We start from the raw sequence: 27979 nt of genomic DNA, 5'->3' as shown, positions 1-27979 counted from the left end.
GTTGATTTTTTAGGGGGTTCAAATCCTTTTTGTATTTATGGCAGATTTATAGAGCTGTGACCGAGACTTCTATTGAGAAATTTTTATTTTTACCTATCAAATTAATTTCCGTCTGAATTCTTGCAAATTCTATTTATACAATGAATTACATTTAAAGGAAAACAACCGCTCTGGATACACGAGGATCGAAAAACTGCAAGAAAAACAACTATATGACATTGAAAATCTAAAAATCTACATACAAAAAGCTAGCGGAAGGCAAAAGATTTTAAACAAACTGTAAACAGTCTTAAAGTTCAGCATTTTGGTAGGAAAATCGTCAGTTACATTTTGATTCAATTAAAATAGATTAAAAGCCTCATATGTTTTCGTATGTTTAAAAAACTGTGTTGTTATATTAAACCTTCTCCTTTCGCGCGCTGCGACAAGATTTAATTTGCACTACTAAATAACTTGTTGTAAACTGCAAAACAATATCGTGAAATTAGCAAAAAGAAAGAAGAAAACAAAATTGAATAACAGCTCACGATTAAAATAATTATATCCTCTCTCAGTTACACGGGGAACCATCTAAAAAATGGAATGTCTATCAAAGCGTTCCATTCAAAAGTAACTCACTTTCGCGGCCGTCTAACCACAACCTCGAAGTCTCTTGTAGATTATTTCGTAGAAATCTCCTTTATTCTAAATGGTTCGTCAAAGTCTATTTAAACATTTATTTCAAAAACTGTATCTTCCAGCCTCTCCTTAATTTTTTAAGGATTTAAATTCTTTACTCGAAACAACAAACCTTATCGAGCAGTGTCCCATTAATATGGTATGGTTTCCTCGAAAACAGGCCACTTACGATGTGGCTGCTCAAGACATGCAGCCAATCCTCCTCAGCCTGGGGGGAAAACTGGGCGGTACTTAAAGCTTTTCAAACACTTTTGGGCCCCGTTCACTTACATCGTGGCGTAACTTGGCCGCTGTAAAAAGATAAGCGCTGTCGATATGGCCACTGTTGCAATAAAAAGTAATAAAAAGAAGCGGTCTATAACTTTGGCCACTGATTCCCATTCTTCTTTAATCTCTTCCTCTTTTTCCTGTTCTTTGGCTCGTTCGGTGAGCACGTTGATGCCTTCCAGGAGCTTTTCCTGCGAGGAAGGCACTCTGTGTCTGATACTATTGTCGTTTACAGAATTGATGAAGTCTCGTGAGGTCAGGATCTTCTCGCCGACCTTTGGTGCGATGACGAGTACATCCCTTGGACTTCCATCCATTTCTATATTGTTTCCATTGTGTTCGGGCATGATCGGGCTATACGAGTGAATATTCTGATTGCTCGGGCCGTGAAATTTGCGCTGAGGTTTCTCCTTGGGTCGAGTAACTCGGAGAATGGGTGCCAGGATATCGATTAGAAGGACACGCACCCAGCGAGGCACTTCAGAGCTCGGTCCGGTTGCTTCATAGATGTTTAGAACGAAACACGTAGCAATCAGAGCTAGTCCTATCTCCACCATGGAGGCGACGAAGAATTTGCCGATCAAAGGCGTGACGTCTGAAGTGGTCGGGGTGTTCTCGGCAATCATCAGCATAAAGACAGTCATCGCTAGCAATGTGGTGATCACGAGTGTAACTCTCTCTCCGGTGTTGGGTGGTAAAACGAAGGTCAGGAGAGCAAAGGCGGTTATGAGGAAACAGGGAACGATGAGATTGTTAAAGTAAAAAAGCACCTTTCTTCGGATGTGTAGTGTGAATATCACATTTGGATATGGCTCTGGGCAACAGCTAAGTGCATGAAAATATAAAAAAGGTGGACTTGAGTAAATCATTCAAATACCCATTGAACTACAGGGGATATCATCCTTGGGTATATGGAAAATCCCCGGCCGGGCTCCTGTATACCAAACCTAGATCAAGGGAGACTCGGAGTGAGTATTATTGGTGACGACTGTTTGGGATAACTTACCAGCTACTTTTAACGTTTCTATGAATAATTGGCCAGAGTTTCATTCTTATCTCTCTATTCTGCACATAATACAAACTTGCCAACCTTACCTGTACTTGACGATAGTCCTCTTGACGGGAGCTTCTACCATTTCAAACTCGCCACTCGGCATGTAAGAGACGAGATCAACAGAATTGCTCGCGTTCAATAGATCAACACGGAGTCCGTCATACGTCCATGAACCGAAGTGGAGATCACATTTTTGGTCGTCAAATGGAAAGAATTTGATGTCAATGGCACAACGACTCCTTAAGATTGTTGGAGCATACCTTATGAAATCGTAAAGCATACATGTGGTGTCACTTTTTTTAACCCTCTTTATTCTATGCCTTATTTTTTTCGCTATTCATGAGTGGTTACAAAAATTTCAGGGACGGAGGCAGAGAGAAATTCGGTGACTTCTCGTAAAGTTTCTAATCTCAAATATGCTGATGTCCCAGATGGACTCTCCAACTACTGGGCTGCAGTTAACTCGTTGTTGAGTCAGGCCTCATAGTCCATAAGGTTCATGTGTAACAAGACTTCTGCATTGTCTCGCAGATACTGTTCCTTTGGTAATACCTAAAAAACTACATGAAATGGGCGATGAAACCAGAGTAACCAGTCCTACTTGGCGGTATATGTAATTTAGAGTGGAGGAGGATTAATGAGCGATTGCTGAACTAAGAGTCTGTTTTAAATACAGTCTGCTATCCTTCGTGGTTTAGTGTCCCTACGTATCTATTGAAAATTTTATCTCGTTCCCAACTAGCAAAAAAAAAAAAAACCACGTGGCCTAGTATGCCCCTACTTGAGTTGAAGAATAACCGGAAATATTCCTCAAACGATTTTCCCTGGTTTTAAACCGTACGTCCAAACGATGAAATCGTTTGAAATGAAATAACCCTAAGCATCTCTTTACAATCAGATGAATTCTCAGATCCGTCTACACTAGTGCGTCTTCAAAAGGCTCCATTTTCGACCGTCCACAGTAAAACGATATGCCTGCGTTTTCAGATGTCTCCACTTTTGAGAGTGTTTTTGAATCGATTCGTTTTGTTTTCGAGCGTTTTAGTATGGAATGGAAGGCCAAAACGAGTCGGAAAGTATTCGTTTTCAAACGAAAACGCAAGCGTAGACGTAGTCTCAGATTTACCATACTCATATTCCCATAAGTCTTGTTGTCAACTTACCAGGTGTTAGTACCATCGCTGGACAGAATCACTTTCGTTTTAAACTGGTCCATATTGCCGCTTGTTATTCCTGTATTTGCACTGGAGAATACGTATGAAAAAAATTAGAAATTTCAAAAACGAACTACTTTCGCTGCTATTGCTATTTTTCCCTTTTAGCCTCAGGGCTAAGAGAAATACAAGACGGAAAAAGAACTGGAAGGCATTGAATTACAGACAAGTTTTTTCACCTTCGTGTGTAATCTTGTGTTTTGGGTGCGTACTCAATTCAAGCATTATCATATATTTGGTGTCCAGATATTTTTGATAACCAAAAATGTTTTTGCTCGCCAAACATCTGTCGTCTACCTGGGGCGTAGAACTTTCAAAAACCTCTATGTTTAACTAATAAACATTTCACCAAGGTGTAAATTACATGATAATGGTATGGTTAAGCAGAATTCTACTTACTTGTTATAGAGCACAATATCTGGAAGCCACACCATTTTGGGATCTACGTTGATAGACTTAATACCACCATAATGAGAGGCATTCCAGCGCAACAAGTGATTGTTCCATTTCTACGAAATGTTGGTCATAAAAAGTAGAAATACTGAATTAAAACGAGTAAACTTTTCCTTAGAAGAGCAATGTCAGAAATTTTTTAAGTAACTAGTCAGCGTTAGATGGATTTTTTTTATCAAAAGAGATTTGCCGGATGGAAGCTAGACATGCAAGGATTTTAAATTAGGATCATTGCTCAACTTTTCGTTTTCTTCAAGACGCCTCTTTTAAAAATGAGTATTTAAGCAAGTACCGCGCTCAATTTCTCTTCCACAGAGCGAACAATGTTAAGGTACTCAATATTTTATTGAATTAACCTTGTTTAAATAAGAAGAGAGCGTTAGAATTAAATTACTCACTTGTCTTATCCAAACGTTACTCACTAGGACTTGATTCTTTTCATCCTGTGATTAAACAAAGTCAAAAGAAAATATTAGCACAAAGTTCTACCAGGTGAAATGTAATAACTACCCAAGAGGCATATATGTATAACCCTCCATAGTAGCTTATGGCAACATACCGGTCTGTAGCAGTAAATTTCCCTTTCCTTAAAAATTCTAAGTTGGATGCAAGTATGTGGGATACAGAAAAAGGTTGCCATGGTATACTTACAGCTTATTGGCTTAGTGTTAGGGTTAGGGGTTTACAAGGTTCTGGAGAGAGTGCCCATGGCTTTGAGAAGTTTTTTGTTTGAATACTACTCCATCCGTTAAATTCCGCAAGCTTGTATAAAAGAGACATAAAGGAAAAACTGTTTCAATGGAAATCTGCGTGAATTTCATCTCGGTTTCCTCTCACGTTTGTGTTATTACCGTTTTATACAGTCGATTCAGTTTAAATGGTTTGTAAAGCGCGTGTGAGACGATTTTGTATTTGCAGATAGTTGCGCAACTTTGAGAAAATTCAGTACCTGAACCATGGATACCGCGTCTAATTTCACTTAAAAACCGATCATCGCGTCGAAATTTGTGCGATATCGCTTTTTCGCGCAAAGTTTAAAGTGAGATTCTGTCGTTAAACGGTTGCTTTTGAAACTCGCAAACGCGCACCGTTTTTCCTCGAATAAGCGTCTGGGCGTTCATTAAAGAAGGAGGACACTTGGAAGGAGGGCACTTATTATCCTCCTGTACTAATTCTGCAGTAGGAGAAGCTTGAGATTTATAAATAAAGCGGCAATAGAAACAGGTATCTTTTGCACAGAATGAAGTAAACTTGGATGTGCGTAGAGAACTGAGTAATTAAATAAAGAAGAAAAGACAGTTCGAGAGTCTTCAGTGGTGCTTTCCGCCGAGCGTGGTGTGCCCGATAACTCGTTACCTTCAACATTTGATATCGCAAGATAAGCCTTTGAGTGACCTTTCTCTCTCGATTAAATTAAATTCAGAGACATATTTCTCTCAGTCCTTCATTCTTTTAGCGTAGTTTGAAACTAAGTTTTTGTCAAGCATAGAGCTTGTCGAATTTGTACACCTGGTAGATGAGAAATAAGAATTAATGTATTGGAAGATCTCTGTCTTTTTGTAATGCGTTTGCATGTTAAGGGTCGATTCCCTGTCAAATCTCTCGCCTTTATACTCTTTTGTGTCCAAGAATATAATTTCTGAGTCGGATATTTCAGCTGTGTATTTGATTGTAACGTAGTGGCTGTTTGCGCTCACCTTACAAGTTCTTCTATGGTGTATTTGGTTGTGCTCTACAGACAGAAAACGTCGTCAAAATACCTCTTCCAAACTAGCGGTTTAGTTGTGCTATAGTTGATAACATCTCTTTTTTTTGCCGTGAAAATATTGGCAAAAGCTATGGCAGTTCCGTTGGTTTATTAAAAACAGTACAGCGTTCCCCGAATAATAACAACATCGGCGCACAAAGCATACTGGTTGAGCATGGTCTTTTAAAAAAGCGAGGAAGGAGGCTAGGCACTTATTCGAGAGAGGCGCCTGTTTGACAATTTGGCCAAGGGAGTAGGCGCTTATTAGTGCGTGGTAGGGCGCTTGTTAGAGCGTTGGCGCTTATTGAGGAGATAAGGTAAACCACTTAACATTACTTACCAGTTCGACGAGCTGAGTGTAGGCAATACCAAAGATAACTTTGATAGCAGCGTTCTTGTTTTTTACTGGTCTGACTTCCTGGCTGTAATTCTCAAAAAGGTCTTTGACTAGCCTAAGTTCGTCGTCGTCACTTTTCTTGATTGCATCTATACCGAAAATAAGTTAAAAGTTATTGGTTAGTGCGAGTTGCATTACGTCATTTTCAAATCATGTCATTATCATGTCACGTCACGTCAACTCGTGTCACGCTTGAACTCTTGTCGAGAGCACTGACCAACATTGCTTTCTTTTCTGATCATCGAGAACCCCTAAAATGTTGCATATATATACACATATATATATATATATATATATATATATATATTTTTTTTTTTTTTTTTTTTTTTAATAGGAGTAAGCATGTGGCTAGACTATCAGCTTTATACATCTCTCAATGAACTCTTCTCGAAAGGAACATGTGTACAAAAGTTGTGTAGGAGTGTATCAAGTGCTGGCTTGCTTATTTCAAAGTCCTTTGGGCTTATTTTACTTTATTTAATCCAGTCTCCCACTCTATAAATCTAGATAGCGTTTAATCTTAAAATGAAAATGCATTCCTTTTTCATTTGCATTTTCACTCTAATCGATTGAAATGGAGTGAAATTATTGCAAAAAAAAAAAGAGGCTGTTGCCTGGTTTCTTGATAAGACGTTGATGATTTAGTTCTGCCAGTATTTAAGGCCCGTTTCATTGTAGAATAAATCGCTATGTTTTAACTTAAACATAAACGTGTTGGAAAGCTTCTAGTTAAATTGGAAAGATAATCTAGCGGATTTTTAAAAAAAATTTTCAGTCTTCAATTAGTTGCGGGGAAAAAATTACTTAGCATAAAAAAGTTATCAATTAAAATGCGACCTCATGCCACTGAAAGTTGCGTAGGTAACTACCCTAAACGAAAACAACGCGAAGACCAATTTTCATACTCTCTGGATTAAGTAAATCGAATGTTCTAGAAAGGACTGTCGAAAGCACCGTAGCTGGATGGCTGAGAAACTCGAACAAACAAACAGATACTAAGAGGGAAGTTACAGCCTTTCTTATTTCAGGTGAAAATTAAGACCTTCACAAATTGTTGGTTTTTCATTTTAAACCGGGAACTTACTTTCAACTACAGTGTAGAATTAGAATTTGTAACTCAGTTTCACTACATGAAAACAGCAGGAGGTAATGGTTAAATGAAAAAAAGAGTATTTCTTGAATAAATTTAGCGAATATTTTGTGAACACTGATCTTGTGGTTAAAATTAGAATATTACTTTAATAACAGCACACATTTGCTCTCGGAGCACTGATGAATATCTGTTATGTTTTAAATGAGTCACTACTTTCGCCAGAACAAAGAAGAATGTAATACGTTGTAGGATTATGAAATAGTTGAATACCCTAACCTACCTACAATTGTTGTGGAGGTAATTAAAAGAAAGCCGAGGAGAATCGTCAAGTGATCGCTGTACATCTCGACTGGGACGAAGAAATGCGGCAAATTACACTCAAAGGCCAATGTATTACGTCTCCAAAAAGTTTAAACTTAAATCCTAAGACCAGTAAAATTGTTTTCCTCGAGTCGAAAATCCATTTGAAATTTAGACTGACTGATAATTACTTTTACCACGCCAGACCAACCTTAATTAGACTCAGAATATTGATGCAAATAAATGGAAAAGCCACACGAGTGACGTCATGGTATAAACATCCTATAGAAGTGATCGCACGAATAATAAAATAATGACGCCATGGACGCGTCGTTCAAGAGATCTCTTAGGAAAGTCTGCCCGGGAAACAATGATCTATGTTTTTATATTTCTTGGACACTGCTGTTCTTCCTTACGCAACTCTCAGCGGTGCCAGAGATTCTCGTAAAGAATTTATGAAGTGTTGATACCTTTGTGGTTTCAAACGAACCAGTTAACGCTAATTTCGATCTCTTTTCTAAATATAACGTATTCCCTCATCCTAAAAAAGAAACGAGTTGTTACAGCCGCACGGTGGTTTTCTCGCGTTCTATGATAAGTGTATCATCTTTCTTTCAGAGCTATTGGGGTTCAACACCAGGACAGATTGATCTAAATGAGTATGTTGGACCGCAAGAGGAGAAGAAAAAAACTGCCTGAAAGGTATGGTGCATGATTAACATTACTGATTCTAACACCGCTTCTTTTGAGTGTGTCAGACATGGTAATCATTAGTAATTGTATTGCAGTTGAATTCAGGTTAATCACAAGCAAGGAAAGATGCTCTCTCTCAAATAAAATCCCTTTACTACTCCACTTACGACCTCGTCGTTTATGGTCTTGTGGAAAAAAGATTATGAGAATCATTAGTATAAGGATAAGAATAAACCAATGACAATCCGCGATTAATGACGGCTTAAGTAGAGAATCAGTAATATGACTTCTTTGTTCTTCGCGTCTCTCATTCTTGCGACTTTGATGTGCGAAAACATGGTTCAAGCGTTTGTATTCTAATCCTAAGAAGGTGGCAGGCAATTACATCATTTTGCCGCCCGTGAAAATTTAACACCATCCAATCAATAATTACCTGCTGCAATTAGGGCTGGTGAAAACTCTTTGTCACCATGATGTTTGTCGAAAAGATATAATTTTTTTTGTCAAAAACAGGATATAAAATATATGATGGGGAAGTTGGCTAGGCACTTAAGATGCGTTTTATAGACTTTTTCGGAAAGTATTATTTACTGAGAGCTTAAGGGTGTCCACGATTTTGACCGTGTCTTGTCTTTCTGGATATATTTGTACCGATGACTCAAAAATGACTCTTGGCTGCTTTTGTATGAACCCCAGAAATTAATAGGAGAAAAGGTATGTCAGAGTCTTTACTCGGTTTACATGATTTACGTAGACATGTTTCTCGCAACTCAATATGACTTTCAATGTACTTTATACAATTTTACATGGATGAAGGCATTTCTTTTCTCCTCGACCCTAAGGGTTTTCAATGTACCTAAGGCGATTTCTTTACCGATAAACGCCAAACCGCAAATATTTGGTAAACATTTTCAAAGAAAGCAACTTATTTAAACAGATTCGAACAGTCACAACTTGCTAAAAAAACACAGGCTCATATATGCCCCACAAGAAACATGTTTTGTCGCTCACTTATCATGAAGCATGGGGCCTAGAGGTAAACATTAGCGCACGTAGAAGACATTTCCGAAGTACATTTAAGTCGAAACATAGTAGGGCAAAAAAACATGCGATATAACCATTTCACTTCAACAGTCTTACAGCATTCAAAGCCAATTAAAATTGAAAAACAAACGAAGTTTCCCTGAGAAAAATTTCTAATGGAGGAAATTCCGAAAATAATATCTAGTTCGCTGGAAATTTTTCAAGCAGCTGACCATAACCAATTTACATATATGAACATAATTTCTAAGAAAGGCGCCAAAGTCACTAAAAGCAGATCGTGAAGCATTGCCTACGCATTCTTAGATGGCTAAACTTGAAATCAATACTATCTTTACATTACAAAATGGGCACCAGTTTTTGTCGCACTTTGTAAATAATCGTCGCTCTTTGTAAAACCAAGTACCTCATGCACGCAGTCTAATTTAAGCCTGTTTGTTATCCATCAGTAAAATAACCGAATAGATCTTAGATCTCAGCTGTCAATTAAATATGCGTTGTTTCTATACAGACTATTAAAATCTTGACCAATTCTTAACGATCTGTTGAGTCTCACGCAGGAACTAAACATACAAAAGTCTTATGCGCTAGTCAGCGGTCTCACCAAAAAGTTAACAGGAAGTGAAGGAAGGAATGACGGAGTAATGGATTAGTGGATAGATGGAGTGAATTTTGGGTCATAACAACAATTTTTAAATGGCCTCCAGCCATTTTACGAGTTAAAAAGGGGTTTCGCGGTGTCAGATATTGTAAGATTAGCATACCATTTTTAAATTAAGAACCAATCACCTACCCCCTTTTCGAAGCCTTCGCTTAAGATGTCTCGTAAATGATATATTATTGCTATTCTTATCCCCGACGTAACTTTTTTTTCTTCACTCCGCCCTCTGCCTTAGCACGACTCAGGTGTAAAGGAAACAGAGAATACTACTACGCAGGCTTCCTGAGTGAATCTGGATTATTGAAAATCCCATCCAAACGAGTTTGTGATATTTATCCAAGTAAATGAATGTTTTCTTTCAACCAACTGATACAGCAACCGCAAATATTGAGGAACCCTCTGCACTGAGTATTCTCCATAGATTCGAAAACAGGAAGTAGCATGGAAAATGCCATTTTATTGAAATTGGTGAATTGTAATGTAATTTGTCCGAGAAAGAAAAGAAACTGCATCTTTTACTTTTTAAAACCCAATCGATCCAGTTCGAGGTCATGTTCTAAACAACATTATCAAATTTTCAAATAAAATTAAAAGGGAAAATCGCTGAAGAAGATGTATCTTTCTAGTACGGGAAAAATGCGTTATTGTAAAAATTTGATTTTTTTTATGAGTTCTCAAAGAATAAATAACGAAAACATAGCTTTAAGGGCAAATAAATGATATAGCAAAGAGATGTTTCATTATTCTCTGTGGCTCGGGATAATTTATGTATCCTTTCAGTAGTCTGAGGACTATTAATTGCCTCGGGAAATCAATTGAATTCTGTTTCGTCAATTTACTAAAAAGCTTCTGCGGGCTTTTATTTGAGTAATTTCAAAAATCGAAAGGTTTAAACGCCGCTTTGTTGTTTTGAATAGCAGCTTAAGCGATTCCGTTATTGTAAGTTGTTGTTCGAGATAAGAGTTTAGATTGAATTCCGCAAATAATTTCTTTTCCTTTTAGGCAAATCAGTTTCAACCTGTAATGCGGCTTTTAGATTACGGTAAATGTACTTTGTGTTTTGTACGAACTTGATGTTATCAGTCTAAAGTCTTGTGTATAACTCATGCATTTTTTTTTTCATGAGAAGCTGACACGTTTATGAAACATTCATTAAGTGTTTTGCGACACGCGCGTGCTTTCGTAAAGTGAAAAAGGTAAATATACTCTAGATTTTCGTCTCAAATTTTATAATTCATTTAAGCTGGCCAAAGATTTTTGTCAAAAGTGTTCCGAGTGTTCAGTCTGCTAAGTAGTCAGGTAATGGTAAATGGTACTTAATTCAAAAGTAAAAAATGAAAGATGCTAATAACCAGAGTGTCGTACCCAATGTGCCATTGTAATCATCTTCCTTGGTTGTGTTTGCCACCAAATCCTTTTGTAGTTCACTGGACTTTGTTGTAGTCGCGTTATTACCATCTAAACTTTTGCGGTCGGTATTTATTCCATCGCCGTAGCCTTGTATACCAAGCCAAATTATAGCAATGAACAGATGCGAGATGCGAACAGCTTCCAGTGTCATGTTTGTGCCGTGAATACAGCCCTGAGTGTGCCTTCCCAGAAAAAAGAGTGTGCGGAAAGCAACGAAGCACCAGGGAATCGGAAAAATCACACCTGTTGTCTACGAGTTTAATATACGCGAGCGGATGAAGTGCACTCCTTAGCTTTTGGGAAAGGATTCAAAACGCCACTAGAGGGTTCTAAGCCAATGATATGGAATTTTATTTATTGATCCGACGATACTGTTATTTATTCCTTCGATATCAGATGATTGACATATGGTTCATGAAGTGCGCCAAAAGACAACCATGAACCGCGAGAGACGAAGTAAACAAACACTACAAATTGAACTGAAATGATTTAGAAGGAAACCAAAGCTGGAAGAATTTTGAATTTTTTTTGTTAGTTAGGTGTTCTCTCTGAACGCAGTTAACGATAGACGGCTTTGAATTTGTTTCTTTACCGGAATCTGTGAAACGGGGAAACATCTGGAATTAGAGGTATCTGTTGTTATCAAAACTCGGCATGTAAATCAGGTTTGGAACCCCGCAATGTTGTATACCACAAGATTATGCCGCTAAGATGATAAAAATTTATCCTTCAAAAAGTACATAAATTTCAAATCCTATTGACAAAGAACTTTAAATATTTTTTCCGCGTAAAAAACCGCAGTACTGGGTTAATTCACCAAGACTTAAAGACTGACATTGGTGTTGACTAGCGCTTGTGCATCGTAATAAATACACTAACGAAGACGTGAAAATCAAGCATAACGGAGATTTGAGTCGAAATTGTGTTCACTTTCCAATGTACTGCATGAATATTCTAAATTTTTCGACCAAATATTGTCGAGGTTGGAATTTTAGATCCATGCTGCTCAAGCGAGCGTGCATAATTGTTCATCCCACTTTATCCTTTAGGATAAAGACCGGATTTGAAAGCAGTACAAACTAATATTACATTTTGACCAAAGTTGAATGCTAGTATACGGTAAGATAAAGTGTGCAATTGCGGCATTTTGGACTCAATTCTTTTCTGACGAACGGCTTTACGTTGTTTTGATTTGGGTTTGGACTCAAGAACGGTGATTGACGATATGTAGTTCGCATGCTCATAATTCTTGCTTGCTAATGCCAAAACACTGTTCTCCCAATTCCCTGGCGCTGGTTAGGCCAGTATTCACGGAGTGTACAGACACTGGGCAAGATAAAGCGACTTTGAGCGACAAAGTTTCATGGAAAGAGACTAAAAATGAATACCTGCGTATATCGCCAAAGTGATGATACATGCGAAAGACAAGATACCCGCCATTTTCTTCCTGGAGGCGTTCTCCTGCAAGGTTTCAGTCACCTGTTATGTAGACAGAAATTAATATTTAACAAGGCATGTTTGACGATATTGACAAAATTCACAATGCCCTCTTAGTTTGGTTAATTTGAATACCGACCATGATTTCAATCAGCCGGAACGTGGAAAGCAGAAAGAGGCGAAGAGTGTTAGGTAGGTAGTCTTTTTTTAGCTAGCGGTACGCTGTCTCTGGAGCAAAGCATGGTCTTTATACGACTTCAGAAATGTAAGTTTTTCTACGATAACGACGACTGTTTTTCATCTTCAGTAATGTAAACTATTTTAAGTGAAAGGTGTTGAAAAGAATTAAAGGAAAATGTGCAAAGACCTTATTATTACAAACTCCTTATTACAATCTGTGGTCTCGAGGGAGGAATAATTGGGATTTGAGTAATGTTTTCCTTTTTGTCCGCTCAGAAACAGCCCACGCTTACTTAGTGCAAATTCAATATCGACAATTCATCGTTTTACTTCCTTTGAATTTTTGAGCTATGAAGTAACACTTGTACATCTTTATGTCGTGAAATTGATATCGATTGTTTTTTGAAAGAACCCGATATTAAACTGGTGATTACCATGTAAGAGATGAAATACTTTTCAGACTGAATATTTCTCTGGCTTGACAAAAAACTCGAACAAAGGGAAAAACGTTAAAACACCTAGGAAAAAATGACGTACGTGAGTTTAGTTTTTGAATAGAATAAAGTAATCGATAAGGCATTCTAGTTCAAACTTTCTCAAGGCCCGTGCGATCCTCTTCAATGAAAAAAAAGGTGTTTGCAAGGTAATTAGTTTCGTTCATAAATCTTTAGTCCACACGGGGGTACTGCACATATGGAAAAATAATAACAGAAGCACAGTTAGCTTTAAGGTAAGCCACGAGATGATAGCCAAGTGAACCTATCAAACCAACGTTTCGGTTTTTTCATTAAAAGTGTCCCATTTTATTTGTGTATAACCTTGTGTGGACCTTAAATAAAACGAACTGGCGTCCTTTGTTCAAGCTCTTTTCTTTGGTTATCATTTTCGTATGAACTCTAATTCTACTAAGCCTCCTTCAACCATTAAGGGGATTAGATTACCTCCAAACTTGTAAAAAGAAAATATATTTTTGTTTTATTGTTCTGATGGGACTTAAGTCAAAGTTGTTTTAGTTGGCTGGCTTATTATAGGGTTTACCAGCTGTTTTCCAATAATTTGGCACAACCACGGCTTCCAATAGTGAGTTGCGCAATTGATATTATGGACAAGGAACTTTATATGTCTCTAGAAAATAAATGACTTAGTTGCTGGTAAATATGGAAGGACCCTTATGATCAACAAGTGTAATTTTGTTCCATTTTGAAACTTCAGACCCATAAAACTGATAGCAAATGCATATGAATTGATCAGGCCTGCGGAATTTGTTATTCAAATAAATTTATATCAGTCATTCTGAGAGCAAGAATTAAAAAAAAATGAGTGATATAGAAAGAACTGATTAATCCTTTTTTTGCGTCCAGACATGCACTGCCGCCAAGTCTTAAGCAAAGGAATTAATGGGCGACTCAGTGGGGAGGTATCTGGAAGGTACCTCTGACGGTTGAGGGTTAAAAAAAAGCTGTTTTGAAAATAAACAGGTACACTTGAATTTTGGTGGTTGCTCTGAAGTGCAGTTAATCTCAATAACTAAAATCAAGAATTTAGTTTTAAACGAATTTTGCAAAGGGATATCACAATGTCGCATATTCTGGGACAAAAATAATGTTCGTTATTTTTTTGGGGACAAATTCAAACTTTTAGTGCCAGGCTCTTCAAACATAGCCACACCTCCACTGGTACTTCAGAAATATGTCGCCTGTTTACTTTCATGTAGACTAATCAAACCATTACCATGGCAGCCAATATTTACGAAGTGTGAGAAACCTAATTTTTTGGTACATAAATAGGAGCCTTTTGGAGAAAAAGTATGTCTTACATGAACGTTTGCTCTTAGGCAATCGAGGCTATATCGATATTAAAATACAAACATCGGTAATAGACATCCTTAAAAGCTACATCTGAATAACAGTCACAGGTATTAAAGGCTTCTTCTACCATTATTGATATCGGTTACATGTTGTTTGTCAGTTTCACTAAAGGTCTCTTCGATTTACTACTTTGTCACAGGGGAGGCGCATATTTATTCCGTATCAGAATTATGATAATACTGACTCTTAATGAAAACGAAATTTCAAACTCACGTAGATCAGTGATATAACTTCGACCAGTTTCCTTCCTTCAGTTACTAAGGTCTTTGAATTATCAATCTGTAAAATTTAGCGCGAGCATGAGGCGGGAAGTGAGACACATTGATTTGAATCGTTTTGTATACAGAGGACAATCATCAGCATTATAAGAGGATCTCAATAGGTGATGGCTTTTGCGGCTGACAATTTAAATTGTGGCCATTTTACGACTAACGGTTCAATTCTTTCGCTGAGTTACTATTGAAAGTAAAGAAATGACAGTTAACAGCAAACAATGTTGGCATTGCAGTATCCAATTTTTTTCTATAAGGCTGTTCACAATTTAACACAGCTCCAAACTTTAAATGATCCAATCAAATGACGAGGAAATGCTGATTGCAGAATATCAACCAATTAGTCAATGCGGTCAGTTAGACAAAGGAGGGGAAAATGTTTGGACGGACTGTGGAATTTTCCTTTGAGCTAACTTCTGCGAGCGTGGGAAATCTTCAGGAAATCGTCATACATATAATCGTACAGAACATCTGTCTGTTTTCTTTCAATTTTACTTTCAATGGGGTTATGATGCAAGTTAGATCATCACTGATTAAGTGTCTCTCTTCCTACGGTGACCCGATGCTTTGAAACCACACGCTGGTCACGACATCTTCATTAAGAGCCTTTTCAAACCGAGTTACTTCGATAGAAGCAAAGAACCCAACTGTCATATGGTGAGCGGATGTGACTCAGTTTCAAAAGTTAATCTCAACGGGCGGCTAGACACTTTGAATTCGAATGCTTCAACTTCCCCAGACTTCTAATTATGAGTTAAACACCAAGATTTTAATTTTCTTCCTAAGGTTCCCAGTTTCTTATGGATCAATCCACATGCTGCGATCGAGAGACTTTTCAGTTTGTTGACTCTTGAAGCTCTTTATCAGTGCATTTTCGCTTTGTTTGAGGTAATAACTGTTACTCGTGTTAATTGACTTTCTCAGCTAACCAAGTCAGACCGGTTTCTCTGTGGGAGATTTTTGGTTAAAGGTGAAAAAAATCGTCTTAATAAATTGAGGCACGAGTTAAGGATGTGATTAACAGAGCTGCTTTACGACGTTTTCAAACGCTTTGAAATCTTTGAGAACTTCTTTTATTGTCAGAATTCTGGAAAGACATCGGAATCGTTCAGTTATAATCAGAGATCAGTACCTCATAAATACAAAATTTATGAACCGAGACGAAGTCGAGATCCATAAAAAACACAGAAAAGAAAGAGACTTGGCTTTAATAAAGAGTGTCATCATTTGTTTCACAATGTAGGCACGCAGCATGCGACATTTCGGCGCCACAGTACCTGCCCATGATAATCTGCGAGGGAATATAATCATCTCTTTCTGATGCCTGACTTAAGTTGTTTTGATTTCACATTACTTCCTAAGTCTTTTTATTTTTTTAAAGAGGAACTTCCTTCTAAATCCTGCATGTTTGCCTTAATTGCACTTCGCAATAAGATTTTAAAGGTGGAACCATATTTCAGTCTTTTCAAGTTACATCTTTAAGTGTAAATTTTTAATGAGTTTTCTACTGTGTATTCAATTGATATCGAGTGTGATGTCGATCGCTGAATTTTCTGTACTTTTCAAAACAGGTGCATGTACTTTCTCTTACTTAATGACAATGGTCCTCAAAATTATAGAGCTTGTCAAGTTACTCACCTACTGGTTGCCAAAATTATGGGTCAAATAATTCTATAGTCTGGCTAAACTCCAACTTTAAAACTCTGTTCAAGCAGCTAATTGTGTCTGAAAATGCAAAGTAGATGCTGGTTTCTGATAGAGATGTCAAGTAAATATCAAGCAATTTGTGGTATCATGCATCGTGAACTTTCAGACATGCAAACTAGTAATGATCACTAACTCATTATATTGATGCTTTAAAACTTACGTGTTTTTCAGTCTTCGTCTAATACATTAAGAAAAATCATTCAAGCCACTGCGTATTAAAAATTGGTTTTTCAATTTCTATTTGTGCTGCTGATATATCCATTTGTTGAGTGAACTGTATCAGTCATGCGCGCTGTGGTTGGCGCCTGATGCCTTTGTAGCGACTGGTTAGTTTCGCGCCAAAAACCAATCACTCGATGAGTCCAAGCGTTTGTTATGTCTTAAAAAAGCCATCTTATATATTATAAATACACTGACACGAACCAGAAATATATTCCGTATGATTCACTGACAAATATTTAACCTTCACTTTCGCTGAAAATTTCCAACAGTAGAGTGATAAATGTTTACTCCTTACACTAAGAATTCTTCGCATCTGAAAAATAACACCCATTTCTCGTGCATAAGATCTGGTTAAGTCTAAGTCCCTTTGAAAAACAACTGCATTGTCTTTGTTTACTCTGTTTACGCTTGTGGGCTAGAATTAATTTCGTTTCACCTATTTCGCTGGCTATTTCGGTCTATTTCGTGGTTGCACTGAACTTTGCAACACCATGGAAATTTCGCTGTATTACAAAAGATTGATTTTGAAGCATTGTATTTGTCAACCTGGTTATCAATTAAAAGATGCAAATAAAAATTGCCTAACCTAAGTAATCAGCTCCCGAACTTATTGGTGAAAAAGAAAACAAAACAATGTTTGAATAAACCTTTATTTGTTATTATCCCATTACAAGTACCACATCAATTATCAAGTTGAGGTAATTTTTCTGCTGTAATTTTAAGACCAATACTAAAGATTCATTAGCATTTTTGCATTTATATTTTAAATAAGGCTAAGAAACGAATTTCCGCAATCAATCAACTTGTCTATCCACCTCCATATGAAATTTCCATACGGATAGATGCCATTGGCCATTGGCCATTAGAAGACGACTTTTAGAATTTAATGATGAGACGGCTTTTGTCTGTTTTCTCGAATCATTATTCCTACGCCAAAGGACGTTTCGTGTCATTTTCAACTTTATTTTCGGAAATTGGAGCGTTCAATCTGATACCGTGTATTACAACGTGTGGGGTGTTTGGACCGCACGATGGTTGATTTCAAAATTTCCAATTTCATTGCAAGAATAGATCACCTAATTCTGCAAGTCTAAGAATCTCATTTGTTTTAGAATCAGAGATTCAGAGATTCAAACGAACAGAAACAGGTAAATGTTAAACGGTGAGTAAATTTTATACATACAGTTCTCAGACAATTTTTGATAATAAGGACCATTAGGAATATGAAATGAAAAATAAAACCTATAAAGAGTATTTCAGTATTTATTTAGATATAAATCATACAAAAGAAAGGTGCTGAATTTCTATCAATAAGAAAGAAAGTTTGCTTTCGTGACTTTTAGAATCGATCTGGCTCGAGCGTCACCTGCCTCCATATTGGATCAGCACATTATTTACCAAGGAAAAAAACATCAAACGAAAAATCCATCCAAAGAGCATACAATGTCGATTCGCTTATCACAAATTTGTTTTCGTAAGATCAAGAAAAATGATATTCCAAAATTCGTTGCAAAGCAGCATTTATTTCCTTGCAGTGTATGTTTCTTTCCTTTTTCCTATAATTCTAGCCAATAGCAATCTAAGAAGTGTGATAGCATCTAAGAAGTTAATGGCACTCTTAAGATGCATAGATGGGTTGCTTCGTTAAAAAACGACTTTAAAAATATTTACCTTTGCTTTGTATGAAAACATTTAATGGTTAAAGAGTACCTTGGATGAATCTCAACCAATTTTTGTTAAAGGCTAATTGTCCGAGTCGAGAAAAGTTGACCACCAACCAAAAATAGAAATAAGTTAATCACAAACAGCATCTGACTTACTGGGCGGTTTTTGTCTTGATTTCACATCCGAAAGTAAGAAGGTTATTGTGATTAATTTTCCGAAGTTAAAATGGGCTTTTCCTGTGTTTTATACATTTGTAAATTTTAGAATACATTGTAAGACACGAAACTATAATAGACGATCGTAAACTCACACTTCTGAGGAAACCGAAGGCGTACTTGAGCGCCATGTGACTCTATCCTAAGCCGTTGTGTAAATAAAAGTAGCAATGTTTACCTTAATTGTTCTCAGATTATGTCGGTTTTTATTTGCCATGTCTCCAATTATCAGAAAAGAATTCAAGTCTCTTCTTTTACAATTTCAAACTGTGGTGTCTATTGAAACACGCAAAGCTCCCCGCATAAAAGAAAGTTAAATTGAGCGGGTCATTATATTATGCGCCAAACGAGGAAAAGAGAAAACGAGAACCTAAACAACGCGCAAAGAAGATTAACTTTGGTTAAATTTTGTGCGGTGCACTTAATACGTGGGAATTCCAAATCGGCAACGAATGATTCATCAGAGCAACAAAATAAATTAGTTTGGTTGCCCAGCTTTTGAAATGGGGACGACCTAACTCTGTTGTAAATTTTGAGTACTGTCAGTTTTATGTTTTCATATGGTTTTGAACTTTCTCTTCATATTGTTCATTATTTTTTCATTTTTGCATCCATGCAAATTATGAGCATGGAGATCAAAACAGATACTGAATAGTACTAACCTGAGTTGATTTGTCTGTGTTTTCATTGAATAGTTCTATGGATATCCCTATTTAATTTATTTTACCATGAGATCGTTCACTGTATAATTTAAGTGTTGTTGACGTCGTTTTTATTTTCAGCGTCCAATCCCTTTGGTAATTATTAGTATTATTATCATTTCATTAACATCATTTTTTGATTGTCATTATTATTAAAAGTGTGTATTGCAGACGTATATTTGTTTTTTTGGCCCAGGTCGGAGCATTTCCTAAGCTGAACTTCAAGTTTAAGAACTTAATCGTTTTTCTTCTTATATATTATACATACATGTTTACTTATACAATAAGCTGTTTGATTGGTTCTTACCTATGTTATATTGTAGGACGGATATGTAAATGCTGTCACCACGAAAAACTTTGCTTTTTTGTCATAAAAAAAAAAAAAACAAATGATACCATGTTGCCGTGTATCTGTTCAGTAACAGACCACAAATGACGACAAAATATGGCAAGAATACCATTGACACACCCAGCAGCGCCTAGCGTGCCGCTATTTTGTTCTTACGAAATTTTGACGTCATCTGTGATCTAGTACTGAACACACACACTGGAAAATGAGACTTATCTTTTTTTGAATAAATAAATACCGTTTTGAAACCCGGCTGTTTTCTTAAATTCGTGTTGTAGTTCGAAATGAAAGTGATTCATTAAAGCTGAGATAAAATCTAAATAAGCTCTTTTATAACAGAGGTAGCCTGGAGTACTTGTATCTATCTTTGCCACTGGCAATGACTGGTAATCCTTTGATTTCGGAAACACAATTGAACATCTCTATGTGGCTGCTGTGTGTATTTTCCGAATAAATATTATTGCAAAGATAGTTTGGTTATTTCAAAGTGTTGTCGATAGTCAGATCAAAATTTGCATATTAAATAATGTATGTTATTATAAATGTGGAAATGAGATATTTTTTTTATCGAGCACTGAAGGGAAATGAAGTATATATCTCTTACCTCTTCTTTAACGTCTCAAATACAAGCAAAGGACTATATTATTTTCCCGAGATTGCCGTAGAACTGTAGAAAAAGAAAGAAAAATCGTAAACCTTTTAGATGTAACTCTACAAATATATGATCGTTCCTTAACGAAAGCCGAAGTCACTGCGTTGTCGTGCAATTTGTGTAGCAAAAGCTATCCTTATATTTGAATATTAAAGTTCCAAAACCTAAGCTGACGTAATTATGTGTCTACGCTATTATCAAGACATCGAGAAATTTCCCACTCAGTGGTCCATAAAATTCAGGATAAGTAAATTTTATTGACCAAGTAGACTCTTATTAAGTTTGTGCTGTGGCTGGGTGTGAATAAGTAGCAATGTTAGTTTGAGAAATCTTGTAGATTTCTTTTCACAGGTCACCGCTCAAGGAAAGCTATGATTTTAGTACAGAATTCTATCCAGTTTCCAGATTAAGAGATCCTTATCAGCCCTTGAACACCCTTATAACCTCTCGAAATCCATTAGCAGCAGCGACCGGCTGTAAGTAAGGTAAATCTGCCACGAAAGGAGAACCAGTCTTAATATGCCTTTTATCTTCTAAGATATGGTGCCTATCCTTCTCTTTAGCAATTTAGACTCGGACGTTATAGGATTGTAATGAATTCAATCTATGTACTTTGAACTCACCCTGTTGTTATCGTGTTAGCGTGAAGCTCCTGAAAAGTAAACTCGCTAGGGAGCCATCTAAGTCATACTTGAAAGGATGTATTTATTGCCTCATTTATACTGTTTTTTTTACTGGCAGCATAGAAAGGAAGGTCATGCTTATAATGGGAAGTCTTAAGTCCTTTTTATAGGATTACTGAGCTCTTTTTAATTAAATTTTGCGTTTGGTGAAACTTGGAGTAATTCGAGGAATCATTATGAAAGTGTCTGGAGTAGAAATAAAGGGCGCAAGTATAGTTATTCTTTGGCGAGTTTTAATAATCTTCCACGGCGGAATTTTGTATTACTTCTATTTTGTATGTCACTGTGTGGGATGGAAACGTCAATTTAATTGATGATTTGTTTAGCATAAGTCTCCAATAACTTTTGACAACAATAGTTTACAAATCATTCGAAGGTTATATGATTATTTGATCGTCCACCAGGGTTGTTTTATTGGTAATTTTAATATCAACGAGATTCCATTTGTTTATTTTTCAAAAATTTTAATAAAGGTGTTTAAAGTAGGGAATTTTTGCCACACTGATCTAAATTAAACCTTGTTTGCAAGCGCCACGCAAAATGCTTAGGAACAATACATTCTCCCTTGAGGTTTCCCGATCATCAAATCTGTATTAAACGCTTCCAACTAGACGCACGTTGTCATTGTTTTTCAAAAGAGTTATTAAGTTTTTTATACAAACAGCTCGACAATTTACAAAACCTACGTAAACATGATATGGCTTGCGCGTGTGGATTACTAGGAAAACTTATCGTACAACGTTTTACACGGAAGAAGTTGTGACGGAAAGATTCGTCTGAGCGCTGAGTGTTTCTGGATTTTTTCAAGTAAGTGAGTAGACGCTGGAACCTAACTTCCTTCTTCCATTCACAGCCTCATAGTGTAACTTAACCTCTCAAATAGCAAACATGTTATGTATATCTGGACTGGTTACGGTACTGATATTACATGTGAACGTGGCGATTTAATCAGACAACAAATGTTAGAATTTAACTAGGATCTTAAGCGTAACTAAGCGGCCGTCTGAATAATTGACCCTACTTTAAAATTAAACACGACAACTCGGACCAGAATTTTATGGAGCAACGAAAACCTGTAATGCAGTGCCGTCGTGAAGCTTTGAAATGCTACAAATGTACTGAAAAGTACCTTCCGCTATCGCAAAACCGGCATTGCAAATGGGATCAAGAGTTACATCAGGCATCTAGTTTTGCTTGTTTGATTTCTCCTTTTGTTGTTAACTATTCTACTTGCCAATTTGCATTGATTAGCATTCAGCGACTATTTTAAGTGACTCAATATGAGTGATTTTGTTTCAGTTATTGGATAATTGCCTTTGAAGAAAAGGTTAGCCGACATAACTGTCCTGATGTCGATAATTCTTTTACATTTTGCATGAAAATCGAGAAATAGCTGAATGTTACTTGAGGGATCGATGAATAACCTGTTCGCGGGCTCAACTTAATCATCAATGACATTCCAAGTCCAGTCTCTTTACATTTATAGATGTTTATGGACAGGCCAAACTGATTAAAAATAACTCTTTTTAAACCGAAGAGTGAAAAATAAAGAAGACACTAAATACCGTTTCCTGACATGGTGACCTTGTTTTACGTTGCTCTCAGGTGTGGAATATAAACAAAGGCTTCCCACTACGCATACTTAATGGAATTTGTCTCGGTTTAGCGACAGGCAAATACGTCGTAGTTAGGCTTTTTTCACACAATAAAATACCCGATAGAAATGCCGCACTTTGACTCTTCTTTGATATTTGCAAGTTAAAACACTTTTTTTTTTTAGCAAAACAGAAACGGGTTACAGGCGTGTAGTTATAAGGTTCATTTCCTACCCTGATCTTGGCGGAGACCACTCAGAGTCCTTTAGAAACGTGATCCATTACAATTTGCCTCCTTGTTTTATGATCAATCTTGTAAAATATGATAGAACTTCAACAACTTTCCTTAACTGAATCCAAAGTTAAGTTAGTTCTCGTAAACTGATTTGAGTTAACAGGAAGTCAGCGTTCATTACCATGACGTAGTGTGTTTGATGTAGCAAAATCAAATATTGAAGGTTACCAAAACATAAACTTCAGCCAATTATCTGTAGGAGTAAGATAACAAATTCACACAGACCAAGGTCACCAGTTGTCACCAGGTGACAAAGTACGTCTTAGAAATATAAAAATATTTTTTAAGAAACGTTTCTCTACAAATGGTCAATCTTTCACTCTGATTCCGTGATAAGTTGCTTTAACAGTCTCCTTATTGAAATGCTGAAACTATGAGAGACAAACCTGGGAAAAGAGATAAAATTTAATAAGTTTTTTCGTAATTTTTATCGATTTAAGATAAGATCATTAAAAGAGGAGGCTGTTTTTAATTCAGAAATTTGATAAATGAAAACTAGTATATAAGAATTAGTTGGTATCCTGACTTGCTTACTTTTTGTTCATTTGTATTATTACTGTCGAGGAGTAATTAAGTCTGACATGAATTTTTCTCATCGTTCACGGAAATCTTTTCTATACATCATATCATCCAGATTTTCTTGTCACTAAAAAACGGATGAGGACTCACGCGGGGTCAGAATAAAACGATTTCAAAACAGAGATAAAGCGTTTTTATTAAAATCCCCATGAACTATAGTCTAGAAGTTTACAGAAAAGTCTGATTATTTTTCTCTAAAAATTGCTTTTGAGTATAATTTCTGTTAAGTCGTGATGAAATGATAAAAAATTATCAAGATAGAAATGGTTTTGTAAACGTAAGCGGTATTGAAATCTTTAAAAAAAGATTATGGAGTAAGAAAAAGGGTTACAGGAAACCAATGACCCCTTTTTTTCGGTATAGTCTATCTTTGATCATCACTTACGCTATGTTTTTTTTTCTTCCTCGTAAGACTTGTCTTTCTCAAGACAGAATTAGAGCAATTACCTCTGTATAATAAACATTAGAAATATTTTTTGGAAAGTGTTCTTAGCATCAATCATGAGAAGTGATTATGAATGTACAAGGTGTTGTTGCTCCTGTGCGTATGGCGACCCCCTTTTACTGAATTTTTTTTTTTTTATCAACGTCAGTATCTAAGTGACTGCGTACTTACCCCTCCCCTGAACCCAACAAAAGTCAACTGATAACAAGTTAAGGTTAATTTTGGGTCTAGGGGAGGGGTAGGTGCTGAGGTACTGACACTGATTATCATGATTTTGGCCCATTTATATTAACATAATGTAAGATCTTGCTCAAGAAATTTTTCCTTAAAAAGAGTATACGACATTTCATTTCGAGATTATGCTCCAATTAATTTTCCTTGGCTCTTGACACGCCTAAGAATTACGCATTGAGGTCACAAGAATACATCAATCTAAAAATTTTAGTTTTTCCCCCTCATTTTTCTCTCACATATTATTCATCCACATGATATCTGAGAACTGCTGGGAAAGAGAATCGTTTAGACTTATCAAGTGAAGAGTCAACTGAAACGGCCCACGTGTTTCTTGTCATTAAAATTAATGCTTGTGACATGCGTGACTGATTCTCGCTGATGGCTGTATTTTTATACAATTTAATAAGAGCGAACAAGACCAGGTCTGTAATGTACAAAATAGAACTACATCGTGATATAGGTAAGATTTCAAGGTCTTTTGACGATTATTTCTAGATAGGATTTGGGATATTCTGAGCTATATTCTCGACATAAATAAATGATGACAAAATGCATATCCCTACACTCAGATCGTCTACAAAGCACATTGGTTTATTTTGATTTCTGCTGGTTATAGACCAGTTTTGTCAATTTGTAACCGCTTGAGATTTTTCATTTTGAACGAGGCTTCAAGTGAACGTTTGCATCCTTTCTCTACGAATAATTCATAAGCTGTCATAGCCTGTCACCCGGCTATTCAATCCGAAAATCTGTGTGAATGCAATCAATAAGAGCTCGAGAAGACTAAATATCACAACAATGGAGGTAAATTTTGTGCCCTCAGAAGTGTCACTGATCTTTAGACCTCTATGCATCGTTGTAAAGTGACAAATCATTTGACGTTAAAACCCTTTCTTAAAAACGACATTTAGCCATAAAACTGGCCAGAGAGAAGCTATATGAACCAGAAACTAGTATGATTTTTGCACAGTTCTCGGCAGCTTTGTCCTTTCGTGTTTACGCTCTTTCTCGAGTGGAGTTTTTGGTTTGAAATTTTTGTCGGATCATCAATCATTAGGGTTTGGACTAAATCAGATACAATTTTTAGCCTTACCTCGAGACTTCTTAAAGCTTCACTCGCATATATTTTCTACATGTCATGATCCTAATGGTCGAGTCAGTGCTCAAATAATGGATTTTCCTTATTCTAAAGTTAATTCGAAAGCAAATCATTAATTACTAAATAATGAAGTAAGATATTTAGGTTCGAAAAGATTTGCATAATTAGCAAGATAATTCCTATATGCTGGTATCAGAATTTAAATCGCTGATGGTATTCGAGACAAAGAATTCAATGATGACATATTTCAGCCTAAATTCTTCAGTAACACGAGTGAAAGTTTGACCATTTGGCATGATATCGACTCCATCAATTGTTGAAGTAGTGTTTGAAAATAGCTTTCTTGTAAAACGAAGAATTTTAGATACATGGTGAGAATACTTCGTACCATCTGGTGATCAGCAAAATCTTAAGTATGTACTGGAATATTATGATAAGCTAAACTTCTCGAATTCAGTTTCTCATTGGGTTACAAAAAAAGAGTCTTATTATAAAAATTAAAAATATCATGTGTCATGGTTTTGTAAACTTCTGCCTAAAGAACGTTTTTAGAATAGTATGCTCTCTTGTGGTTTATCAAAAATTTTTTGAAGTTGGTGGTCCACTTCCACTTTTGGTAGAGATAATTTTACAGATAAGGAGAGAAAAAATATTCATCTGTCTACAGAAAATGAATTATTCTCCTTCTTTGCTAGTTACTAGTTCCAACGGCCGTCCGGCATCTATTTTCTTTTCATCACGGTCGTTTGTGTTGATAATATAGCTATGCATGAATGGAAACGCTACTCGACTGATGATGATTTTTTAGATTCTCGTTTCAGGCCCCTGGTTTTTTTTTTTTTTTTTGAATCTCAAAAAAAAGAAAAAAAGGTGAATAAAACTGTCAGCCAGCGTATGAATTTGCGTTGATCTGATTCTTCCTTTTAGAAGGCAGTTGTCCAGTCTGGTTTTCGTTTTCAAGGCAAAATTGTTCAGTTTTGTTATACTCTTTGTACACTTTCGGAAAAAGCTGATGCTAGAATCTATATCTGACAAGAAAGGTGACATCAGTAGCATTATCATCTTTTTGCAATTGACCGTGTTTTACTTGATTTTTAAAAGTATTTTCGGATTTCGGTCGCTGCAATACGCCTCATAGTTCGTAATTGTAAACGTAATATACAGAAATGAGAGTCATAAATCAGTTCTGATCTTCTGATATTTCTCCTATTTATTAGACCTAGCCGTCCTTGAGAAGACTTTTTCTCGTTTCGTTAACAAAGGTTCTTTTTTTTGTAATTGATATGACAGCCGTATAATTTAGTTAAGATAGCTGGACAAATCACGGAAGGTATACCCTCTCGGTTTGATGATTTGTATTAAATAGAACAAAAAGATGTAAAAAAATGTTCAAGATTCTCTAAAAACTTTATGATATATTTTAATGGCATAAAGCGTTAAATGTAGACTTTTCCCTTGTTAGTTTGACGCCTTAGGGGGAGAACAGATGTACTATTAATGTCACCATGTTTGGTAAATTAATGACAATATCCTTAACTATGTATAATTATCGTGCCGACGGTCTGTCGTCGTTGCTGATAATTCTTTTATCTCAAAATTACATCACAAGTGATGATCAATGGTGTCTTACCAGAGACTTAGGCTACTCGCAATTTTGTCACTCATAGTTTCGTTAAGTTTTGAGTTTTTTTAAAAATCCCTACGCGCTGGTTTTTTTTAAATTTTGTGTCATAATTAGCCATGGTTACTGTAGTTAACGGTTAGATATAAAGTATGCTAGCGTTATAAAGCATTGATAAATTAAAACTGGGTTTTTCTTCATTCCCTATCATGCTCGTGTTTCTATTCTGGATAATCACAGTCTAGTACTTAAACGATGCTCCAACCGAGAGCTTGGTGAAATCTAAGAGTATAAGAGTTCATTATAAATTGAAAATTTGATTTTACTTATTTTCAGCATGCTCTTCAGATTAAATTGACGATTTAGAATCAAGCATTTGAATGTTCCTGATTTATAGAGGGAAGGGGTAATCGCTTTTCATCAGATAATGATGAAGGATAGTGATAATCCTGATGAAGAATTCATTCATCAACGAAAATGATTTTAAGTTTAAATAACTGACATGGTGGGATCTGGGGAAAGAATTCGGTCGAGCTGCATCAACCCACCTGCGTTTCACGAAATTGTAAGAAGAAAAATGGTGGATTACGAAATAAATGCTGCGCAAATGGTGCAAGTTGCAAGTTTGTTCTTGATGTATTCCTCAATGCTTTGTGTATGTCTTCACTTAAATGGGATTCCCGTTAGCATCGAATGTAGTAATGCCACTACAAAACACCCAGTGCATTTTAGTAAGCCATCACAACTTTACCTTTGATTCTTGCTTCAAGGAACGTTTCTGTTTTTTACCAAAACCATCAACTTAGGAGACTAAAGGGTTCAATTGACTTGACTAGTTGCATACTTTCGGTAAGATTAAGGATGAATGCCTTGGTGAAAAAAGTCGTATTTAGAAAAGCAAACAAAATTATTAAAAAGGCGCATTACACTCTTATCTGCTAATGAGGGGTTTAACAAAGGCGCGAAAATCAGGAATACCTTCTTTTATTTTTACCACATCGTTTTGATAGCTAATGTTTGCGACCAGAGGTACGATTCTGGCCAATTTTTTCTCTCATAGGAGAACGCAACATTGGCTCAGTGGCTCGTTTCTTGAAATCAACTTCCCAAGTCGGCTTCCTTTGAGACGCCAATGACAAAGCCTAGTAATTG

The 27979-nt window shown here is 36.3% G+C and overlaps 2 protein-coding genes across 26 annotated transcripts in view; one reads left to right on the top strand and one right to left on the bottom strand.

Moving 5' to 3' along the window:
- Positions 1-67: 67 nt before the first annotated feature.
- Positions 68-27680, bottom strand: LOC113670867 (neuronal acetylcholine receptor subunit alpha-2). 14 transcript variants are annotated; one of them, XM_089195355.1, is made up of 11 exons: positions 25201-25295; positions 20229-20291; positions 16404-16490; positions 12397-12487; positions 10964-11095; positions 5754-5899; positions 4065-4109; positions 3613-3722; positions 3163-3243; positions 2041-2259; positions 68-1770 (listed from the first exon to the last, which is right to left on the bottom strand). In XM_089195355.1, the coding sequence occupies exons 4-11, from the start codon at positions 12446-12448 to the stop codon at positions 945-947; spliced, it is 1611 nt and encodes a 536-aa protein (XP_089051481.1). In that variant the 5' UTR covers positions 12449-12487; positions 16404-16490; positions 20229-20291; positions 25201-25295; the 3' UTR covers positions 68-944. The 14 variants fall into 14 exon arrangements, with proteins under 14 accessions (XP_089051481.1, XP_089051480.1, XP_089051478.1 ...); XM_089195354.1 differs by lacking the exon at positions 25201-25295 and adding an exon at positions 22789-22973; XM_089195352.1 differs by lacking the exon at positions 25201-25295 and adding an exon at positions 20900-21012.
- LOC113670869 (neuronal acetylcholine receptor subunit alpha-10) overlaps positions 6634-27979 on the top strand; it is a 30649-nt gene continuing 9303 nt past the window's right edge. For 2 of the 12 annotated variants that reach the window (XM_089195369.1, XM_027187077.2), the window contains exon 1: positions 8380-8610. The gene's annotated coding sequence lies outside the window, so the exon portion shown is untranslated. Of the gene's footprint in view, positions 6839-7471; positions 7906-8379; positions 8611-12537; positions 12638-13986; positions 14104-17526; positions 17857-21623; positions 21767-27979 lie in introns of those variants that run through there. The other 10 variants (XM_089195361.1, XM_089195364.1, XM_027187075.2 and 7 more) reach the window with 10 other exon arrangements.

Source organism: Pocillopora damicornis, chromosome 2 (assembly GCF_964200805.1).
Source record: "Pocillopora damicornis chromosome 2, jaPocDami1.2, whole genome shotgun sequence".
In the NCBI taxonomy this organism is placed as follows: Eukaryota; Metazoa; Cnidaria; class Anthozoa; order Scleractinia; family Pocilloporidae; genus Pocillopora; species Pocillopora damicornis.
The sequence above is the reverse complement of the archived record's forward strand: the minus strand, read 5'-3'. Positions and strand labels throughout refer to the sequence as shown.

Excerpts from the sequence above, each read along its gene's own strand:
- LOC113670867 (XM_027187064.2), bottom strand. The coding sequence starts at position 11,159 with ATGACACTGGAAGCTGTTCGCATCTCGCATCTGTTCATTGCTATAATT. Across the intron at positions 2,260-3,162 it reads AGCGATGGTACTAACACCTG|GTATGCTCCAACAATCTTAA; the intron begins GTAAGTTGACAA and ends CGATTTCATAAG. Across the intron at positions 1,771-2,040 it reads AGGACTATCGTCAAGTACAG|CTGTTGCCCAGAGCCATATC; the intron begins GTAAGGTTGGCA and ends TCATGCACTTAG.